At 42.5% G+C, this 23682-nt stretch overlaps 1 protein-coding gene across 3 annotated transcripts in view; it reads right to left on the bottom strand.

The window, feature by feature from the left end:
• The window catches only part of helz (helicase with zinc finger), a 273401-nt gene that overhangs the window by 213925 nt on the left and 35794 nt on the right, over positions 1 to 23682 (bottom strand). For all 3 annotated transcript variants that reach the window (XM_085963917.1, XM_085963918.1, XM_085963919.1), the window contains exons 2-6: positions 12508 to 12729; positions 9044 to 9080; positions 6890 to 7014; positions 4708 to 4764; positions 892 to 940 (exon numbers count right to left, since the gene is read on the bottom strand). In XM_085963917.1, coding sequence (XP_085820043.1) covers positions 892 to 940; positions 4708 to 4764; positions 6890 to 7014; positions 9044 to 9080; positions 12508 to 12711 — 472 coding nt within the window. In that variant the 5' untranslated portion in view covers positions 12712 to 12729. The remainder of the gene's footprint in view (positions 1 to 891; positions 941 to 4707; positions 4765 to 6889; positions 7015 to 9043; positions 9081 to 12507; positions 12730 to 23682) is intronic.

Genomic DNA, 23682 nt, shown 5'->3' with positions numbered 1-23682 from the left:
CAAAAACAGAGAAAAGAGTAAAAAAAGAACTTTATCCTGACCAATGGCAAAATGAAAAAATAAATTCTGGTATATATTATTCACAGCCCTAACTTACTGTTTTCCACAGATGATATTCCGAAGGTCCCAACAGGACCACAGCCATACTATTCCACTGATTATCTACCCTTTAACTTTCAGTCCTTTTCATAATCATACTGATATTTGTCCAACTGAGTTTTTTTTTAATATATACTCTTGATTCTCCCGTCTTGCCCTGAAAGCATTAACTCTTGCAGCTGTATGGTTCCCTCGGCACATCACCCATGAGGCCATTCTACATGTGAGCTAAGCCCATGACTTTCAGAAAACGATTTGACCATGGTGGACATTACAGCAGAGCTTGATGCTGCGCCCACCAGACGTGCACTCACGGACTTCTTTAGTAGGGGTTTCTGGATAGCATTTTCTGGAGCAGGAACCCTGTTGTCACATCCCCACCGTTAACCTGGCTGAAATCTTCTAACTTAGTGCCAGCCGGGAATGGAACCTGGCAGCATCTAGGCTGCCCGGCTTAGAGTGATACCAGGTTAAGCATTTATTCACTGGGCCATCAGGGGACTCTGTCTAACTTGGATGAATAACTTCAGTCATTCTCTAAACTACCTCCAACAGATGATGTCGATTCAAAAACAGTGCTCAAGCAATAGATAAAGGCCTAACCATCTAGTTAGAAATGTTTAAAATACTCTTGCCCGTTGCAATTCATTGGTCGTGCAACACTTTGGAACATCTAGAGGACACAAGGCACTTTATAAATGCAAGCTCTTTGTTTCTTTTACAGGTGTATTATCTATGCTGGAGAGAAGTAATGTTTAATTCATCTAACAGTAGGCTTATTTTGTGAATTACCTTCTTCTGTGTCTTCTAAGTATGCTGACATCAGTTTATTGCTGGTTATCTGCAACAAAAATGAAAAAGCAGATCAGATGTAAATATAACAATTCCAATCCAGGCCTGCTCTTCAGTATTACTTTTAAAGGGATGGTGCAGAGAGCAGCGTGCTGCTTTTCTGATGTTGGTGACTGCCCAATTCTCGCAGTTATTGAAGTGGCAGCAACACTTCCCCACAAAGTAAAGAGAACACAAAAAACTAAATCAGAAAGAAATAATCGTCTCAAGATACTGTCACACTTAAATCCCTCACAGCCAATTGCAACCATCAGTGGCAGTGACCTGGAAGCAGTGACAAAAAGCCCCATTTATAAAAAGAAATTCTACAAAAACAAATACTATCAGTGGCAGATCTACAAAATTACAATTATATTACAGCTTACAACATACTCACTCTCAAATAAGTTATATAATTACATCACCAAGGCCCATCCATTGTAATCACCCATTACACTAACCAGACCCATCCATTGTAATCAGCGGGAGCAGAGGGATCTGGGGATACAGATATGCAAATCACTAAAAATAACGACGCTGGTAAATAAGGCCATAAAAAAAAGCAAACTAAGCACTGGGGTTCATTTCTTGAAGATAGAATTGTAAAGCAGAGAAGGTATGTTAGATTTGTACAGAACCTTGGTGAGACCACAGTTGGAGTATTGTGAACTGTTCTGGTCTCCATATTATAAAAAGGATATAGAGGCACTGTAGAAGGTGCAAAAAAGATTTACTGGGAGATACCAGAAATGAGAGGTTATACCCATCAGGAAAGATTCAACAGGCTGGGGCTCTTTTCTCTAGAAAAAAGACTGAGAGGTAACCTGATAGAGGTCTTTGAGATTACGAAAGGGTTTGATAGGGTAGATATGGAGAAGATGTTTCCACTTGCGGGAAGACCAGAACTAGGGGCCATAAATGTAAGATAGTCACTAATAAATCCAAAAGGGAATTCAGGAGAAACTTCTTCACCCAGAGAGTGGTGAGAATGTGGAACTCGCTACCACAAGGAGTAGTTGAGGCGACTAGTATGGATGCATTTAAGGGCAAGCTAGACAAACACATGAGGGAGAAAGGAATAGAAGGATATGTTGATGGTATTAGAAGTAGTAGGGTGGGAGGCGATTTGTGTTGAGCATAAACACTGGCATGGGCCTGTTTCTGTGCTGCAAATACTATGTAATAAAGTCAGATTAACTTTCTCACGGAGCTGTCCCAAAATGGCTATTGGATAAAGGCACTGCCTGGTACAGTACCGATCAGAAGATTCCAAGTACCAACCCTGGTGTGTGTGTTGAGTTAGCTGATGTCAGCCCAGAGAGCAGTTGGGACACCAGGATTTACATCAGCATCACTGGGAGGGGGAAACATGTGGCTGACCATGGTCCCTGCTCCTGATTACTAGCAAGTAACCCTTGCTGGAAAGCATCTTCAAGAAAGGATGAGGAAAAGCTGGCAACACGAATTTTTAAAACCTTTTGTTGGCTAAAACCAATTTTAATTTGAACCAATGAATAAATATCGGTACGATAGCAAAATACTGCAGATGTTGGAAATCCAAAATAACAACAGAAAATGCTGGAAAAACTCAGCAAGTCAGGCAACATCCGTGGAGAGAAATTTGAGTTGACGTTTCGGGTTTGACCCTTCTTCAAAACCGAATAAATATCGGTGTTACAGATACCTTTTGACTTTTACATATTCTGCACCTTTTTTTTTAAACAAAATTGAGTGATGGGCTAACTGGATAGTGAGACTGTATAATAACACAGGACAATATCAATCAAGTGGTTGTGATTAGGTGATGCCAAACTTGATTGTGTGTATTGAAGTAGTTCTTAATGAGTGGGAGAGAGAAGAGAGCCTCTGGGATCCTGAATTAATGGTTGTGGGAGGGGACGTTAGGCAATGACTAATCAACTACTTGCATAAGAATACATATTGCGAATTCAACAAAGGTTTTGGGAATGTCCACAGCAATGAGTAATGAATCTTCAAAGGTTTTAAGAGCAGAGTTCCAGGGGTGTGTAATGTCGACCAGATCACTGACATGACAAAAACCATACTGATTGTTATGAATTAGGCCAAAACCTTTCAAATTGATGGATAATTTGAATTAACAGCAGTTTCCCTAAATTTACGACAGCCCAGATGTTGATATGGTTAACTGCTGGTTAAAACGGTAAGAGGGATCAATTTTTTTGGGGGGACAGGGTGAATGTCAGAAGATTTTCAAGGGAAGGTGGACTAGGATTACAAGAGAGAAAAACACTAACAGGATAGAACAGAGGCACATGTCTTCAGTGTGCTCACCCCACCTCTCCCATATTTCCCTTTCTTTTCCAGTCACCTTGTACCAACCAATGAACCTCTTCAGGCTCTGCCAATTGCTCAGCTAGTTAAGACAATGAAAATCTGAGTCAGGAAGTCCCGACTGTTCGGAGTGTGGCAATTGCAGAGTATAAATGAGCCCTGTGCCCGAGGTAGGTTGCAAAGTAAAAAAAAACCACTGGGAGTGACTGTGCATGGATGTCAGGTGAGGGTCGGATCAGGTTTGACTGTGTTACCCCAGTGGCCAAATAGCCTGTCAATACTCAATGTCTACTTCTAGACTCACGAAGAATAGGTCCTATGGTGAGGTACCAGAGGGCATGCCACAAGAATTCAACCTGTTTAGATGACATGAGGCAGGACAAAAAAGGTGAAAACAGAGTGGCCACTTGGGCGAGGTACCAGGTGGTTACTGGTACCTATATTTTTGTGATGGAGTCAACACTTCAGGTGAGAAAAATGCTTTCCCCTCACCCCTTGCCCGCACAAGTTTTCTTCGCCGCCCAATGAATTGGACTGGCTGCAAGCACACAGGGTGAAACAAAGACAAGGATGGGAATTCATTGTTCCATCGGATGTCAAGCAGTAACACACACACAACGATTTTCTCTTTAAAGTAGTACTTCTCATTCTACTCTGACTAGAGAGTGCAAGCAGTTATGTTCAACAGAAACCTCTCCCAATTATACCACTGGTAACAAATATATTGGGATACACAAACAGTCTGGGGTGATTTCCCATCCATTTTGGGTGCTGTGTGTTAATTCAAGATCAGCAGCTTACTGTGTGCAGAACTGTAGAGACAAAACCATGTCCTGTTGGTGGACCACTGGGGCAGACCTTGATGGTTATTTAAAATTACTGAAAACTTTACAAAAATGAACTCCTGGTAAAACTCCAAAACACAGAACAACTTGTATTTATATAGCGCCTTTAATGTAGTAAACTGTCCCAAGGCGCTTCACAGAAGCGTTATCAAACAAAATTTGATGCCAAGCCATGTAAGGAGAAATTAGGGCAGATGGTCGAAGAAGTAGGTTTTAAGAAGCGTCTTAAAGGATAGAGAGGTAGAAAGGTTTAGGGAGGGAATTCTAGAGGTTAGGGCTTTGGCAGCTGAAGGCACGGCCACCAATGGTTGAGCGATTAAAATCGGGGATGCTATTAAATAGAATCTTCCTTTCTTTGGCTGTGGAGTGGTGTAATTTTAATATGGGCTGACGAGAAAGACTACGTCCTTAGTGACTCATTGGGTACAGTAATATACAATGTTGTCACATGCACGAGAGAAAAAAAATGGAGATAATTCAGATTTATAACCATGCCATCCAATGACCATATATAGTGTGTGAAGGATGTGAACAGCAGACAAACTGCACAATAATTTATGACATAGAGTTCTAATAATTTTTACAGATACCTCATCAGCTCCTTTAACAGATTACTCACCTCCATTTCTGCAAGAAGCATTTTGAGCCTGGTCACATCTTTTGTTATCATCCCATTCTAGATAAAGTATTAAAGAAAATTTAACAGTTTACTATCAAATGTTTAAAAACATAGATTTACTCAAGGACAGTTCCAAGCTTCAACCATATTACGCAGTGGCTGTGAGATGCTGCCACATACAATGTGAAACCCTTCAGGAACCAAACTGCACAAAAAGCTGTGCTCATCCTTAATGATGCACGCACACACACACACATATATATATATATATAATATAAAGCTAGATTCTCCATTTGTGTATGTTTTGTTAAAAATAAAATTGCTTATGCCATTCTGTAACAGCACCCATAATGATCCTGAGTGACATTATATTGAAGAACTTGTGGATCCAGCTAAAAACAACATACTTGTGGTTTCATGGTTCCATTTTATTCATTATATGTGGTATGGTCCACCTGTTGTTTAAATCTGCTGCTCCCACTGGGACACTTGTTGTACTCCATAGCTCCCTCGTGCCTTTAGGCATATCGACAATTCTTTGCGCTAACAATTAGCATTTGCCACAACATTGCTGATGGTCAAACTCGTGAAATACAGCGGGCAATCTCCAATGTTAAATCATAGTTTTATTGCACAGAACTGTATCCAACAGGAGCAATCAAGGTCAGAGATGGCTGTGATGGGGTAAATTTTAACCACACCCCTCTTTGTTCTACTCCGTCTCAAGTGTGAACTTACCTGCTCGCGCTGTCAGAGCTGCCAACCTAACTGCTGCTATGTTGTGTACAAGATGATATCGGCTCCATCTGTTCCTATTGTGCTGCATGATGCAAGAAATCCTGCACTATTGCACTCATTTTGGCCACTGACTGTGCTTTTCCGCAGACTAATCAAATGCCACAAAAAAAAAAAAATTTGCACACAAGACCTGGCATACTCGGTTTAAATGTTTTTGCGCTATTTCCGGATTCACACTATTCTCGTGGCCCTTTGCTCACAAGCCTCAAGAACGATCTCACAAACAAAAGCATGAATGGGTAGAAGTAACAGGACTTGCTCTTACAATTCAGTTTACATACAAATATATATTTTTCTGGAATCCACGCAGGGGGCTTGCTAGAGAGTGCATTAGTTCATTAAGTTTGTCAATGGCTGTGCATGTGCTGGAAGCAGCACATGTTTATGGGTTAAAGCAACCGGTTAGATCTTGGTCCCCAAGGCTCAGCTGTACTGTGGGAAAAACAAGAGGTCCCTGCCTGCATGAGCTAACTGTTTCGATAGCTGGGATAGCGCGCCTTGTAGGTGGGTTGCAGTGGTTGGCTTAGTTACACTGCGACACAGGTCTGCAGTCCCTTCCTGGGAGACAGTCTGATTGTTTGGGGGGTAGCGGTTAAGTAAGCCTCCAGAAAGGGGCTGCAGACAACCTTCTATTTCACTCGTTTCAGGTGGTATACAAATATCACTGATTGCGCTATGTCCCCGAGGCGGTCCAGCCAGGTTTGTTATGGGAAGTGTAGCGCTCTGTCACACTTGTAGAAAATAACCATTCGTGCAGCTATTGGCGATAGTTGTGTAAGTCTGCGTGCTGCATGCAGGCGCCCTCCTCTTTTTATAAAAAAAAAAAAAAAAAATAGCCACAGAGACATCAGGACTGACTGCACAGGGGTTGCAAGGCCAGACATCTTTGCGGTCTCCTGGGCTGTCGTTCAGAATTACTGGATGCATGGACGTGACCAGAGTATGCGGAGAGGAGTGCCTGCAGGCCACACACCCTCCAGCAGTCAACCAAGAAGTATGGGCTGAATTTGTGGAGCATACATTGTACTATCTGCCTTTTTAGTTGTGAACCTTATAACAGTATTGAACACAGTGGATCCACCACACACTGTGGCAAGGTCTGCGATTCTTTGCAGAAAATGTGCGATATCCACGAGGCTATCAAGCGAGTGTAAAAAAAAAATTAATCACCCCAAACCAGTCTCAGACACCTCCCAGTGGCTGGCTCACATGCAAGTCAGGGAGGGGTCTGGAAATTATGGTGCATGGCAAACAAAAAAACCCTCAAAAAGATTAAAATGGGGCAGCTCATCATTTCACTACCATTTAGTTCGTGCAACATAAATACAAGAAATTTCTGCTAAATCATATGAGGGGGAAATAAAAATTATAACACACAACCTACCAAAGACTCCCCCATCAAGGATTTTGATAAAATGCTGGACACTGCTTGTAACTTCCCCTCCACGTACATGCAGCGAAACACTGCTTGCAGTGTGACGTCTCCCTTGGCCAGTCCCTCTGACAACACTGTAGACACAGAAATATAAACCTTTCTTTACTTCACAGACTTTACTCCCAAAGTCTGTCAACAGAAATTATGAACTGAAATCCCAGGAGATTAGTTATTATGTCAACTGTGTTTTTAAAAACTCTTTCCTAATCTCCTATATAGTGGTACAGTGTGCTGATCAGAAAGATATGTAGGGATATTAGCACAGAAAACTAAGAGACCATCAGCACACTGCTTAGATGAAGCAAAAAAAAGCAAATCGGGTACTGGGTTGCATAAGCAGAAGTATAGAATACATAATCAACAGGGTTTGCCGCGCTGCTGCATAAGGCATTGGATACACTCCCTCGAGAACATGTACAGTTCTGGTAATCAAAATCAATCAGAAGAGGTTATTGGTCAAGAGGTTACAGAGGCAAAGAACAATGAGGATTCTGGTCATTAAGGTTTTTGTTGAAGGAAGTTGCTATAAGAGTATCAAGGGGTATGGATCAAAGATGGGTAAATGGAGTTGAGGTACTGATCAGCTATGATCTAATGGAATGGCAGAACAAACTAGTGGGGCTGAATGACCTACTCATGTTCCTATGTTGTATGTTTTCTTCAAAATAAGAACAGACCTCACGATGATCGAATTGAAAGTATCCAAGATTGTGAAAGGAAATGGAAAAATTGATCGAGATAGATAGGTCACTGAAGTGAAGGGCTTGACAGCAGGGAATTCACAGGTTTCACTGTAAGGGTACTGGAGTTGTGGAATAAATTCCAAGGAAGGTCATTAAAGTAGACAATATAAATAGGTTGAAGAGAATGGAATGTTTCCAGAGAAAAAATGGATTGAGAGATACTGGGAGAACAGAGGTTGTTGGGATTGACCCATGCAATGACCCATGAGGAAGTGATGGTCTTGTTTCAGCCAAATGCCGTTTTCCTAAAATTCTGCATAACCATTGAGCTACTTCTTAGATATCATACTGAAAGTTACAAATCTTGTGAATTACACTGTCTGCTGCACAAAGCGGGAATGGGAAAGAATGCATCAGAATTGTAACTGCAAGAAGGATCTCTTTTGCCTACAACTTGTCTGCTGAATATACCAGTGTATACAAAATTCATTTATATTGCAAGAATTCTCGGACGAGCCATCATAATACTGTGAAGAAACCTCTCCTCTAATCTGGCATGGGGCTCAATGTGGTAGTTCGATTTTCTGTCTGTGATCAAAGCTCAGCCAAAAACTGGGGGGGCACAGGGACTGGGGGGAACTGGGACTGGAGGTGGGGGAACTGGGTTTTTTGGGAACTGGGTTTTTTTTTGGGGGGGGGTGGGGGGAGGAACATGACGGGGGAGAGGGTAACGAGAGGGGGAATTGGGGGAGAGAACAGACGAGAAAGGGAACGGTGGGGAAAGGAGACGAATGGGGGGAATGGTGTGGGGGAAAGAGGGAACGGTGAGAGAGACAGACAGAATTATTGCACCTCAATACTATCCCTACTGGCTCAGTCTGGAAGGTGCGCGTTTGGGGAAATCTGCTGACAACCCGATCAGGCTCAGGTATAATGGTCAAGTAGCCTGCCAACTCTCATACAAGAAGAATGGCTAATTCAGCAAGGTAGTCGAGGGCCATCAGTACCCACTATCAGACCCCTGCACTATAGTTAGCAGAAGGGATGAAAAAAGAGGGCAAAACACAAACAGTCCTCTTTCACCATAAAAACAGGCTTAATTTTAACAGCAGTCACATGGCTGTTACATGATGCAAAGCATTTTTCTACATTAATATTTAACAGATTTCAATTGTGAAAATTTGTACGTTGTACGTTGAGTTATGGACAATTAATTTGCCAATTTGCCCAAAATTAAATACCAAAAAAATGTTGAAGTACAGCAAATACTGTGTGTAAAATATCTTTGGTGTTGGCCAAAGTCTAATGAACAATGATTGGCTGACAATTCATGGGTACATAAAACACCCCTTAATCCCCAAAAAATAAAAATCCAAATCACCACAACAATCAGTGTAAAAAGAATGATTTTAGAACATACCAATTTTACAGTCTTCATCAGCCTGGTCATAGTTTTTCTGCAACAGAGAAAGAACAAAGTAATCTTTGGCAATGCAGCTAGATCCTTATTGCTTTTCCCAACATCATTCATAGTCCAATAAATCTCAGCTTCTGCAGACAGCTCAATAAAATTCTGAAAATGTTCTGAAAATGTCTTGGGACGCATGTGTCAAGTTCCCCTCCAAGTCACACACCGTCCTGATTTGGAAATATATCGCCGTTCCTTCATCAAAATCCTGGAACTCCCCTAACAGCACTGTGGGAGGCCCTTCACCACACGGGCTGCAGCAGTTCAAGGCGGCGGCTCACCACCACCATCTCAAGTGCAATAAATGCTGGCCTTGCCAGTGATGCCCACATCCCAGGAACCAAGTTTAAAAAAAATTAACTTTTCAAATGAGAATCAATTATCATTTTCTCCTGGTCTAGTTCCAGTTACATTTTCTTAAATTTCTTTTTTTAATATACACTCTTTACGTAGTATTTCATTGTTCTCCAGACAAACAATTTCATCCAGCGACTTTCAGTTATGCAGCTGAGGCAAAGCAGTTTGAGTTCACTGCTAAAGTGCAGTTCCAAAAGCTGATGAGGAAGCTGCGGCAAGTTCTTCTACAGTACAAATCAGTTTGATTAGATTAATTGGTGCAAATGGAATGAAACATTTCCTTAATATCTTTACCCAGAAGTACTTGTCAAATGAAATTACAGCTGAATGCATGCTCCTAATTGTGAAGAGGTGTAGAAAAAATTCAGCTAGATTGAGATTATTTCATTTTGCCGCTAGTTTGAATAAGCAGCTTGAGCTGTTTTCTTTAAACTACAGCAGTGTAAACTAATTCACAACATCTCAATCATGACTTTCGACGAAGAGCTGCAAATTCAGTATAACCCTGAATTAGCAATTAGCCTGTAAATAAAGTAGCTGAGTGCAAAACACTGGAAACGTAACATACTGTTATACTGGGCTGTCTTAATGTTACCAGCTCCTCATACACTACTGTTCAGGTCCCACTCAGCTAACAGCAACACTGGTAAACCTTCCACATTCACGAAGATCTGTGGTCAGAAAATCCTGTTTTTGTTTTTTTTATATATAATTTAAACTGGGTGCTCCAGACAACCATATTTAATAAATTCAGCAAGTTTACTTCAGTGTTGGCACCATCCACACAAGACCTTCACATTGGGAGATGGTGGCACCAACATGGCAGCACAACTGGATAAAAGCAGCTTAAAGCTCATACATTTACAATGTGCCTTTCAACAAATAGCTGCACATTCAAGGTACAGGAAACTTTGGTTTATCCGGAGGTTAACTGTCCGGAATGCTCGAGCCACCGGCAAAAATCAGGAGCCGTTTCGTTAGGTTTTTTTTTCTTTTCGTTGCTTTTTTTTCCCACCAGTCAGGCTCTGCAAGGTCTCGCTGAAGCTGTTGCTAAGCTACAGAGACGCTTGCAAGGTACGGCCGACTGTTTAGAAGCTGTTGCTACAGGGTTTGTTGCCAGATACGGAGCTCAAAATCTCCGTATGTTTCAACATTAGCACTGGTTTGTCCGGCAGTTTTGATGGGACGGTAACAGCTCGGTCCCATCGGTGCCGGATAGCACAAAGTTTCCTGTACTTGACTCCAACACTAATAAAAAAGTCATTTACTCTTAAAGCAGGAGAGTATACAAATTGTGACTCCGACACTATACCAGTATAACCAGTAACTCTAAAGTAACGAACATACATTAATATAAGGAGCCAGTGTTAAGTTCACTAAATTTGGACACTTATTTTTGATGGAAAAAAGGGGCCTTCATGCCCATATACTCATTAACCCATATACTGTTAGCTCTTGCCCCAACTCAATGGAACACATGAGCACCGCACCACGACACCACCCTTCTAAAATCTTATGATTTCACTATACTACCTTTTCAACAAAGTATACTGGGAGAAGCAGTGTGTTCTTAATAGATTTTGTATGAGAAATATAAATGCTATTTTTTTCTCAGATATAATATTAATCTTACTAGCCTATTAATAATACATACTGGCCGTCTAAAACGACGTGAAGAAATACGACATTATAGACCCCAACCATTATGTACAAAAAGATTCAACATACTGGATGCTTTGGTTTAATGTACAAGCTTTCAATAATGCATATTTTAAAGTAAACATTCTCAAATATTCTCCCCCCCTCTCGTGAAGTTGTCAACGCCTTGCTGTGGTCCTGTTGCACAAATACTGAGCACCAACTTGTACCTCACTTAAGTGGCCATTCATTCATTGTGAGCCTCGACAGCGAGTGTCAGCAGGATATTTGACCAGAGGAGCACCACAGCCAAGGCTGTTCTTGTCTTCGTCTGACATCCAAATACGTGCATTTCCAGCCGGGGTTTCTAGATCAAAATCGGGAAAGGGGACCCGAACGATTTTCTTTTCCCTAATCCAGTGGCTTTGAGGCCAACCTGAGCCCAACTGGTATTCCGGTTGAGATCAGCTAACTCAGCACAGAACAGGGGGCAAACCAGTTAAATATGCCATTTATCTAGTGAGTGACAGGAAAATCAAATTCACAAGCACCAGAAATTCTAGATTCTCATTTCATGCATACTTGGGGTGCATGCTGCATACTGAAGTCATAATTAAAACCTTAATATCAATTTTATTTTTGTAACTCCTGTCATAAAACATTAATTGTGCTTTAAAACACTCCCCACGTGAACATCTGCTTGCTGATTAATGATGCATTTATAATGCCAGAGTAAGAAATAGAAATTCTGATAAGCACTGTAAAAATTAGTACAACAGTGTGTGCAGATCACTGACTGCTACTTCAGTTGAATGTAGAAGACTCTCATTCCCCACAACTAAGCTATGCAACTGGGATAGTTTTTTTTTTAAAAAGGGACTCCAAGCGCTTTTACTTTGCATCCTGCTTCGGGCAAGTGGCCACCATTCTTACATTTGCAATGGAAAACCAGTCTCTAGAGGTGCCCTGGGCTCTACTGTTAATATGGAGATCCAGAGAGCAAACTGACAGAAATCAACTGTCTTATCCCAACGGTAGAATTGTGAGTTAACATTTTCCTGGGTCTACAACGCCTTTCGTTTCTGGAACTTGGACTCTACGGTCAGCTAAGTTCGGCGTGTAGAAACGCCTTTGTTGCGCACAGTAATTCTCGTGTTCCTGCCACCACTTCAACACATGGAGAGTTCAACAATATAGCCCGAAGCCATGTGGTAGTTTGTAAGCTAATCACATTCAAGACTTTAATCCATGACAATGTTGCCAATCAAGGGGGGCTCCAAATAAGATTTTAGCTTCAAGGGCAGAACAGACATTCAAGTGGCAAGAAGCAGCCCAAGTCTTTGAGGAGCCCAACCCTTGCCCAGTGAATCCAGCTCTTTCACCCTATGCTCTATGTTGCTAGAACAAAGCACATTACTCACAAGTTGCAAACAGCAGGCTATCCTGTAGAGAAGACTTTCAATGCGAATACGGTCTAGTTCTGGCTGGCATGATGTAGTGTTGATGGAAGGGTTGCTAAGGGTGATGAGTGCTTCTGTGCAGTATTTCGCTGCCAGCTCGTACTCCTGCAGTCTCAGACATTCAAATGCTTGTTCACATGACTTTTCTGGTCTCCTGTATGCCATGACTCAGCAAACAAAATCCTAAAAAAAAGAGATTGTTTATTATGCAACTTACTCAGTTTGCGAACAGGAAGTTTTTAAGCTAGCCAAGGGTGAGCATTTTATTGATTTTTGTTTATCTGGCCAAGACTTCTGCATTTCACACTCCCAGCACACAGCAATGTGTGTTTGGGACATTTCCCAGTCTTGTAGAAACTTGCTTAAAAATTCAAAATCCACTTTCCAGCATCACAGTCTTTGTCATTGCAGACAGTGCAGGCTCACACGCCACACGTGTGATGAATGAAGGAAATTATCTCCATCTTCTAAAACAATATCAGCCTCCCACAGGGCAAGTGGCACATGGCACACAGAGGGCAGCAGCTCCCCGGCTACTGCCAATGCACATCTACATAAAAAGCCAAGTGGCGCTGTCCTCGAGTAGCATGGGTCGAGCCTGCTTCCTCCCACTCTGTGGCACTGCTGTTGCAATGTTTTACACCACAACAACAACTGTTTGTTAATTCAATGATTAATCTTCCCATGCTTTTGTAGTTAGTGGATGAAATTGAAACCAGTCTAATTACTGGTATGCAAACACCCTTAGGCCATTTGACACGTGTATGTAATGGCTTTCAATGCCCACACACAAGTGGAGCAGACATCACACACTGAGCTTTCTCATTTCCTCTGAATTTTGGAGCATGCCTGTGCGATAGAACCCAAGTTTAACCAACCAAAGCAGATATAGCCATAAAGATGTAAATGTTTAACGTGCCTCAGCGCACTCATTGTACAGCCTCTTAAAAGGCAAGCCTATGATCCCACAACCAAATTTATTGCTTTCTTCTTGATCAAACTGGCGATGGGCTCATTGGTGCTAAGTTGATAACATTATCCCAAAGCACATTTAGCTGGAAATGTATTACAAAGCATAACATTGTAAATAGCGGTAATCCAAAATTATTAAAACTTATTCAAACCGGGTGCTGTGCTACCCAGTCTGGGGTTGCAGCAGTGCTGTGGGTGCTACAGATGGTTTCAGTATCCCACAGTCAGAAGAGTGAAAAATCATCCAGAATTCATGCGCCCAAAAACTTTCCAGCCTCTGATGAAAAATATAGTTGAGGAACATTTCTACAAAATCTCTGTGCCCTCAAACAGAACTGCAAAATATCGATTCAATCTCTGATCCAACTTCATTCATTGCCCGAGTTCAATCCTAGCACAGACTGTCTCTTTAACTCCTTCCTACCCTATCCCCACTCCCCTCACCTGTTTAAAACCGGTTACATCTCCAACATTTACCAGTTCTGACAAAGGGTCACAGACCTGAATGGTTAACTCTGTTTCTCTCTCCACAGATGCTGCCTGGCCTGCTGAGTGTTTCCAGCATTTTCTGTTGTTATTTCAGATTTCCAGCATCCGCAGTATTTTGCTATTCATTCATTTGCTGTCTTGCCATGTTTGAGGTCCCAGGAGCTCAGGAATCATTACGTTCAGTCATCTCTGTATGCAATTACCCGTGCTAATCTCAATTATGTCATAACAGATATTCGTATCTTGCTTCTCCCCCCCACCCAAAAAGGAGCTAACAGCTTTACCAGGGGATCTAATCCACATATCAACTATTCTGGTGAGAAATTAATTATTTCTAACCCCAAGATATTTTAACCTTGCTTTGGACTCCAGCACATGGGAGAGCAACGTCCATGCACCATTCTACCCATATTTTACACAGTAAAGTGCAGGCAGGTTCCTCAAATTGAAACCTATTGTTCTGCACAACTGTGGGGCTCGCTTGCTGGCTTGAGCCTTTGATCACTGGACATGCCAAGAAATCCAATGATGTTCTAGTTCTGTGCAACGCTGTGCTTGCACCATGACTCAACACCATCACAAATACACCAACATAGCAAACCAGCAAAAACAGCCTCCACTATCATCGGCAAAGGTGGACTGGCCAGTTTAGTTTTGGTCGTGCTGCTAAAAGTGCAGGAATTGCACGACAGGAATCAACAGCACCATGCCAACAAACACACATTGAATTTTAAACTTGTGCTCTCTGTGCTGAGCTCACAGTTGAAATGCGTCTTCTTGCATTCACCAATTACTCTCAGCATCTTAGAAACCTGGATTCTGTCTCCTCTCAACTTTCTTCTCGAGAATGCCCACTACAGCAATGTACCAGAGGGTCTTGTTGCCCATGGAACCATATTCCTTTACCCTCAGGGCAGAAGGTCGGAACAATGCTGAACTATGAGAATAGTTTTACATTTTGTTTTTAACCCATGGAGTCCTTCAAGTTAGCTTTCCCTCCCTGCTAGGTCACACAGGTGATATCGGGAAAGCGGTTCTGTATGAAATATGTGGAAGCTGATTTATTTTAAATGTTGTTTTCGATGTGGGAGACTCTGAAACGGCTGTGTTTATTGCCCACCATGTTGTTGGCCTGGGGTGGGAAGGAGCATAGGCCAAAGTTCAAGTTCAAAGTGAGCAGTGAGGGGAGGAGAGGCGGAGCTTAAAACCAGCAGCGACCCGAGGCCCGACCAGAGCATCGGACCTGGGTGTGAGCGGTGAGGCGAGGCGGAGCTTAAAACCGGCAGCGACCCGAGGCCCGACCAGAGCATCGGACCTGGGTGTGAGCAGTGAGGTGAGGCGAGGCGGAGCTTAAAACCGGCAGCGACCCGAGGCCCGACTACAGCATCGGACCTGGGTGTGAGCAGTGAGGTGAGGCGAAGCGGAGCTTAAAACCGGCAGCGACCCGAGGCGTACCAACTCAACAGCAGAGGAGAGGGGTAAAAAAATAATCCAAGAGTGACGTCACCAGGAAGCAGCTAAGTGATTGGTTGGTGAGTATTTCTTTCTTCTTTTCATTGCAAGCTTAAATTCTGCGGGTTTTTTTCCAGGGTCTCTGTGCTGTCGTGGAGACAGTTGGTAAACCATTTAACTGGTGTAATTAGAGGGATTGATTTAATTTAAATCCAATTAATTAAAGGGGATACTAGCATCTATAATCGGGCAGAGGGTGTCCATAACTAACAATAAAAAATGTAATTAATTACATAGAATGGAGGTGATGTGTTACTGTTGCGATATGTGGGAGCCGGTAGACCCCATTGAGGCTAACAGTGATTACATCTGTGACAAGTGTCTGCTGCTACAGGATCTCCAGCTCCGTGTTGATGAGCTGGAGTCTGAGCTTCAGACACTGCGACACATCAGGGAGGGGGAGAAGCACCTGGACTCTGTATCAGGAGGTGGTCACACCTATGAAGTTAACTAATTCAGATGTAGCCCATGGCCAGGGTCAGGACGGTGTGACTATGAGTGAGGCAGGTACGGGGATCCAGGAGGTAGTGTTGGAGGAGCCGCAGCCCTTGCTCTTGTCCAACAGGTTCGAGGTTCTTACTCCCTGTGTGGACGGGAGCAGGGACTGCAGGGAGGATGAGCAACCTGGCCACAGCACCGTGGAGCCATTCAAGAGGGGGGAGTAAATAGAAATGTTGTAGTGGTAGGGGATAGTATTATTAGAGGGATAGATAGAGTTCTCTGCAGCCAAGAGCGAGAGTCCCGTAGGCTGTGTTGCCTACCCGGTGCCAGGGTTAAGGACATCTCCTCTGGGCTGGAAAGAAACTTGCAGTGGGAGGGGGTGGATCCAGTCGTCGTGGTCCATGTTGGTACAAACGACATAGATAGGACTAGGAAGCCGGTTCTGTTAAAGGAGTATGAGCAGCTAGGGGTCAAATTAAAAAACAGAACCTCAAGGGTAATAATCTCTGGATTATTACCTGAGCCACGAGCGAATTTGGCTAGGACAAATAAAATAAGAGAGTTAAATGCGTGGCTCAAAGACTGGTGTGGGAGAAATGGGTTTTGCTTCCTGGGACACTGGCACCAGTACTGGGGCAGGAGGGAGCTGTTCCGTTGGGACGGGCTTCACTTGGCCAGTGCTGGGCCTAGAGTCCTGGCGGATCATATAACTAGGGCTGTAGAGAGGGCTTTAAACTAACTAGTGGGGGGGGAGGTTCCTAGAGAACAAATAATAAAAATGACAACAGAGAAGGTCATAGACTTAGGTAGCAGTGGGGAAATTAAAAACCAGAGCGTGTCAGGAAGGGGCAGAAGGTATGGCGTAAAAGGTAAAGTAATAAAAAGGGCAAAAGCAGGAACTAAGTGTCACAAAACACATTTGAAAGTTCTCTATCTGAATGCACGTAGCATTCGTAACAAAATAGACAAGTTAATGGCACAAATAGCTACATATGGGTATGATCTTGTGGCCATTACAGAAACATGGCTGCAGGGTGACAATGCCTGGGAATTAAACATACCAGGTTATTTAACAATCAGGAAGGACAGGCAGGAAGGAAGGGGAGGTGGGGTGGCTACGTTAATAAAGGAAGGAATCACTAATACAGAGAAATGATATTGGGTCAAAAGATCAGGATAATGAAACAGTTTGGGTGGAGATAAGGAATAATAAGGGGAAAAAAACACTAGTGGGCGTAGTCTATAGGCCTCCGAACAGTCGCAACTCGGCTGGACGGAGTATCAATCAGGAAATAGTTGAGGCTTGTAATAAGGGAACATCTATAATTATGGGGGATTTTAACTATCATATTAATTGGACAAATCAAATTGGGCAGGGCTGCCTTGAGGATGAGTTCATTGAGTGTATTAGGGATGGGTTTCTTGAGCAGTATGTAACTGAACCGACCAGAGGGCAAGTAACCTTAGATCTGGTCCTGTGTAACGAGACGGGATTAATTAAAAATGTCCTAGTAAAGGATCCCCTTGGAATGAGTGACCATAACATGGTTGAATTCCATATTCAATTAGAGGGTGAGGAGGTTGTATCTCAAACAAGCGTGCTAAGCTTGAATAAAGGAGACTATGAAGGTATGAGAGCGGAATTGAGTAAAGTGGATTGGGAAAATAGATTAAAGGGTAAGACGATACATGATCAGTGGTGTACATTTAAGGAGTTATTTTACAACTTCCAAAAAAAGTATATTCCACTGAGAAAAAAAGGGTGTAAAAGAAAAGACAGCCATCCGTGGCTAAGTAAAGAAATTAAGGATAGTATTCGACCAAAAACAAGGGCATATAAGGTAGCCAAATCTAGTGGGAGGATAGAGGATTGGGAAAACTTTAAAAGACAGCAAAAAATAACAAAAAGATTAAGAAAGGGAAGATAGATTATGAAAGTAAATTAGCAAAAAATATAAAAACAGATAGTAAGAGTTTTTATAGTTATATAAAAAGAAAAAGGGTGGCTAAAGTAAATGTCGGTCCCTTAGAAGATGAGACCGGGAAATTAATGGTGGGAAATATGGAGATGGCAAAAACACTGAATGAATATTTTGTATCAGTCTTTACAGTAGAGGACACCAAGAATATCCCAACACTGGACAAGCAGGGGGCTATAGGGGGGGGGGGGGGGGGGGGAGGAGATAAACACGATCAAAATCACTAAGGAAGTGGTACTCGGTAAAATAATGGGACTCAAGGCGGATAAATCGCCTGGACCTGATGGCTTACATCCTAGGGTCTTGAGTGAAGTGGCGGTAGGGATTGTGGATGCATTGGTAATAATCTTCCAAAACTCCCTGGACTCAGCAAAGGTCCCGGCAGACTGGAAAACTGCTAATGTAACACCCTTATTTAAAAAGGGCAGTAGACAGAAGGCTGGAAACTATAGGCCGGTTAGCCTAACATCTGTGGTAGGTAAAATTTTGGAGTCCATTATTAAGGAGACAGTAACAGGACATTTGGATAATCATAATTTAATAGGACAAAGTCAGCATGGTTTTATGAAGGGGAAGTCATGTTTGACAAATTTGCTGGAGTTCTTTGAGGAAGTAACATATAGGGTGGATAAAGATGAACCAGTGGACGTAGTGTATTTAGACTTCCAAAAGGCATTTGACAAGGTGCCACACAAAAGATTATTGCTTAAGGTAAAAAATCACGGGATTGGGGGTAATATTCTGGCATGGATAGAGGATTGGCTATCTAACAAGGCAGAGAGTTGGGATAAATGGTTCATTCTCAGACTGGCAATCAGTAACCAGTGGTGTTCCGCAGGGGTCAGTGCTGGGTCCCCAACTCTTTACAATCTATATTAACGATTTGGAGGAGGGGACCGAGTGTAACATATCAAAGTTTGCAGATGATACTAAGATGGGAGGGAAAGTAGTGAGTGAGGAGGACATAAAAAACCTGCAAGGGGACATAGACAGGCTAAGTAAGTGGGCAGAGATTTGGCAGGTGGAATACAATACTGGAAAGTGTGAGGTTATGCACTTTGGCAGGAAAAATCGTAGAGCAAGTTATTATCTTAATGGCAAGAAACTGGAAAGTACTGAAGTACAAAGGGATCTGGGGGTCCTGGTGCACGAAACTCAAAAGGTTAGTATGCAGGTGCAGCAAGTGATTAAGAAGGCCAATGGAATGTTGGCTTTCATTGCTAGGGGGATAGAATATAAAAATAGGGAGGTATTGCTTCAGTTGTACAAGGTATTGGTGAGACCGCACCTGGAATACTGCATACAGTTTTGGTGTCCATACTTAAGAAAAGACATACTTGCTCTCGAGTCAGTACAAAGAAGGTTCACTCGGTTAATCACGGGGATGAGGGGGTGGACATATGAGGAGAGGTTGAGTAGATTGGGACTCTACTCATTGGAGTTCAGAAGAATGAGAGGTGATCTTATTGAAACATATAAGATTGTGAAGGGGTTGGATCGGGTGGATGCGGGGAGGATGTTCCAGATGATGGGTGAAACTAGAATTAGGGGGCATAGTCTTAGAATAAGGGGCTGCTCTTTCAAAACTGAGATGAGGAGGAACTACTTCACTCAGAGGGTGGTAGGTCCATGGAATATGCTGCCCCAAAAAGCTGTAGAAGCTACATCATTACATAAATTTAAAACAGAAATAGACAGTTTCCTAGAAGAAAAGGGAATTAAGGGTTACGGGGAGCGGGCAGGAATTTGGACATGAGTCTAGGTTCGGATCGGTCATGGCCCTGTGGGTAGCGGAGCGGGCCCAGGGGCCGTGTAGCCTGATCCTGCTCCTGTTTCGTGTGTCTAATTCTGTGAGGACTATCTCCTGAATCTGTCATAGTGGATTGGCGGTTAGGATCAGATCAGCCATGATCTTATTGAATGGCGGAGCAGGCTCGAGGGGCCAATTGGCCTACTCCTGCTCCTATTTCTTATGTTCTTACTATGTCAGTAGGAACATTGGAGGTGGGGTTGGGCACCTTTCTGTCATGATGTTAGTAGAGTCAGTACTTAGGACATATTAATGACTTGTTTTGCTTTAAAAACGCAGGAGGCCAATTCACCCTCTTGACTGTGTTTTTTTAATTGGTGGATGCAAGTAATTGTACCAATTCTGGTTTGCTGAATAGGTGATTTGCTAAGGATTTTATCATCCAAGACTGTCTGGAATGGAAAACTGCTCTAAGATAATCATCTGCTCGCTCAGCCTGAACCAGGAACATCATCTTACTGCACCTGACACACACAGGGAATGCCTGAGGCAGTGACAGAACACACACCAGATGGTAGGGAGGGAACATAAATAACATCACGGCATTATGCAGACATTGCTCTCTCCCTTTGCCAATCAACCTGCAAAAATCAGGTACCACAATACATCTGCAATCTTCACACTCAAGTTCCCACAGAGCCCAAGAATTAACCCTCATGACTCTCTCTCTGGATCTGGAAGCTAGGCATGACCGAATAGCCTGATGAGTATATGAAGAATTGCCACTTTAGCGAAGTACTAGAGCGTAGTTGGCATCTACGGAGCCATACGCCAGCAACAGTCCACACCTGAGTGGGGGTGGAAGGGGGTAATAAAGAGAAATAATCTAGTAGCCACACAGTTGTTTTGTTTTAATACTCTCTTCTACTCATAAAATGTTTTACATGGAACGGTTTTTCAACTAGGATGACGTCAGCAACATGTCAACATCACAACACTTCTTTCAGTGGCTGCGTTCATGAGAGAGAGAGAACGGTCAGAGGTGGGGCTTAACTTCTAATTCTTCTTTTGTATATACAGGATCCTTTTGGTTAAAAAATACATAGCTGCCAAGATTTATTCTGAACATTTTGGTTTATTGAGATTTTCGGCTTTTTTACATCTTTGCAAGGGATTATAGACCAAATAACAAAATCAAAATACTGCGGATACTGGGAATCTGAAATAAAAACAGAAAAAGCTGGAAATACTCAGCAGGTCAGGCAGTAATTGTGGAGAGAGAAACAGAGTTAATGTTTCAGATCGAGAACCTTTCTTCAGAACTGGAAAAAGTTCAGGTTTTAAGCAAGTACAGAGGCTGGGAAAGGGGAGGAAAGAACAAAAGGGAAGGTCTGAGAGAGGGTGGAAGGTGGGAGAGATTAAATGACAAAAGGGATGATGGTGCGAGGCGAAAGGGGGTGGTAATAGGACAAGTAAAGAAACAAAAGATGGGTATGGGGAGGTGTAAATAGGAACATCAGAATCATTACCAACAGCCATTGTGCAAAAAAATGGGGTCAAAAAAATGTAGATCAAATAATACTTATTCTTTGAGTGTAAATGTAAATTTTCTCCAAATTAACCAGACAACTATGCTGGTCAATGAATGTTCACAGATTCAATATTCCACTATTGCTTACTGACTGACTGCAGCACTCAAAGCTCCCCTTGTGTCTCAGATTTGATCCCTGACCTGTTGGCAGATCTCAGCGAGGCAATAGCAGGTGGACTACAAGTGATTTCAGTGTCCTCGGAATAGGGAGTGGAAAAAAGAAAGTGAGCCAGGCTTCCCACTTTGAGATGTTATACAGTGATCTCTGCTTAAAACTGGACACATAAGGATGTTGGAGGCGAGAACTCAGCTGCAACACTCCCCAAGGCCCAACAGTCTGTCGACGCTCACAGCGTAGGTTCTCACAAAGTTTGGGTCAGGTACCAAAAGACTGCTGGCGCCCATGGAACTATCACAGTGTAATTCAGTACCTTCTTGAGAGTAAGGGAGCAAATTGGAGAAAAGAATGCAAAGTTCCAACTAATTCGTTTAGAAGTGGTATGTGTTTCGTGCGACTGTAATAATCATTTAAAAACGGAAGAAAGTCAAAGTGCGATAGCCATGCACGAGGTGCAAGATTATGCATTGCCCATAATGAGTCCGAGGTTAAGCCGTGGGAAGGGTGGGGGGAGACTGGAGTATGAAAGTTAGGGAAGGCTACACATATCCACAAAAAGGATTTGGAAAGAAAGTTTGTGAAAGAGCTCAAGAGTGTGTGAAGCCAATGTTTCTGATTGTTTTCTATAAAATACTTCGCTCCGGATTTTGCAATACTGTCAGTGTCGCCATCATTACCCCTCTGAAACTGATCGCAACTTCAGGATTTAGCGCATGCGCTGCTAAGTCATTCACTGCTCCACCACAGGCTGCGCTGTGGAACTCCCCATAGCCAGCAATCAGTGAAATCAGTTGAACTGACGAAAACTTAAGCTTTTCCGCTGTAATATCGTTGTTCAACACCCCATAAAAAGTTAAACCTTGTTGGAATATGGCATAACTGGGGTTTTAAATGGCATATTGACTGCTAAACAACACTTCTGGCCCTGAAAAACAAATTTAATATTTATGGAATGTCAAATTTCTCCATTGATAGAAAATTACTACATTTTTGAAGTATTTTTTAAAACTTTGATATTTCGGCTTCTACCTTATCCCCTATTCCCATGTGTATGTCCCAATCTTTATTTCGGTCGCAGTAAAAAAAAATTAAGTGCTTTTTATTTCCTAGTTTGCAGTCTGTGAGAATTGTTCAATGCGATTGGCTGCTTAGACAGCTTAATGACATCACTGCTGCTCTTTGCTCGGGATCCCCTTTTGACAGCACTACAATCAATTTAATGTCGAGAAAGCTGAAGTTTTCGCCACAGAGATCGCGAGATCTTTGTGGGCAGCTTTCTTTGACGTCAGTGGCAATCACCGTCGCTTAGCCACTGAAAGCAAATTCCAGGATGTCGCTTACCCACTGACTGACTGACACACACACACACACACACACACACACACACACACACACACACACACACACACACACACACACACACACACACACACACACACACACACACACACACACACACACACACACACACACACACACACACACACACACACACACACACACACACAGAAACAAAAAACAATAATTAACCTCATCTGCATCTTGACTTAACCAAATATTTCTGCAACAGTAATTAGTGTTAATAAAAGGTTCTACTTAAACATAAATTCAGGACTTCTATTCAGAATCTTCAACATTTGCCACTGTTTATATGAATCAGTTTGTTTTCCTGTTTGTTTCTCAAAGGAAGACTGAATGGACTAGAATTTAGACAGCAGCTTATTACATCCGCAAGACTTCCCAAAGTGCTTCACTTCCATGAATTACTGTTATGTAGGCAAATGCGGCAGCCAATTTTGTGCACAGTGAAATCCCAGAGTTAGTAAATTAGAGGAGAGTGGCCAGTTAATCTGATTTTGGTTTTGCTGGCTGAGGGAGGAATATTGGCAAAGAGACTGGGAGGGTTCCCTGCTCTTTGAATCGTATCATCTTTTACATCCATCTGATCAGATGGACAAGGCCTCACTTTAACATCTCACGTATTTTAAGATAAATATTGCAACTGATGCAATTATTCAGAATACATTATAAAACATAAATACCACTTCCAAGTTGCTCCCTCCCAAGTTTTTTCCACTCACAGATTTTCTCCTCAGGTGTATATGCATTCACCCGATATTGCATTTGCCAACTGTAGTTATGGAAAATCAGCTAATGTATCGCATACATTGCCTTTGCTATCACAGTTAGCTCAGTTTGGGGCAGAGTTTATGTTAGTGCTGTACCATCAGGGCAATCTGGCCCAAACAGTGCAAAAGATCAGGGAATTTTAAAGGCGGGTGAG

Source organism: Somniosus microcephalus, chromosome 21 (genome assembly GCF_052327205.1).
Source record: "Somniosus microcephalus isolate GS21.2 chromosome 21, FLI_Smic_1.0, whole genome shotgun sequence".
NCBI classification, from domain to species: Eukaryota; Metazoa; Chordata; class Chondrichthyes; order Squaliformes; family Somniosidae; genus Somniosus; species Somniosus microcephalus.
This window is presented reverse-complemented; position numbering and strand designations above follow the sequence as displayed.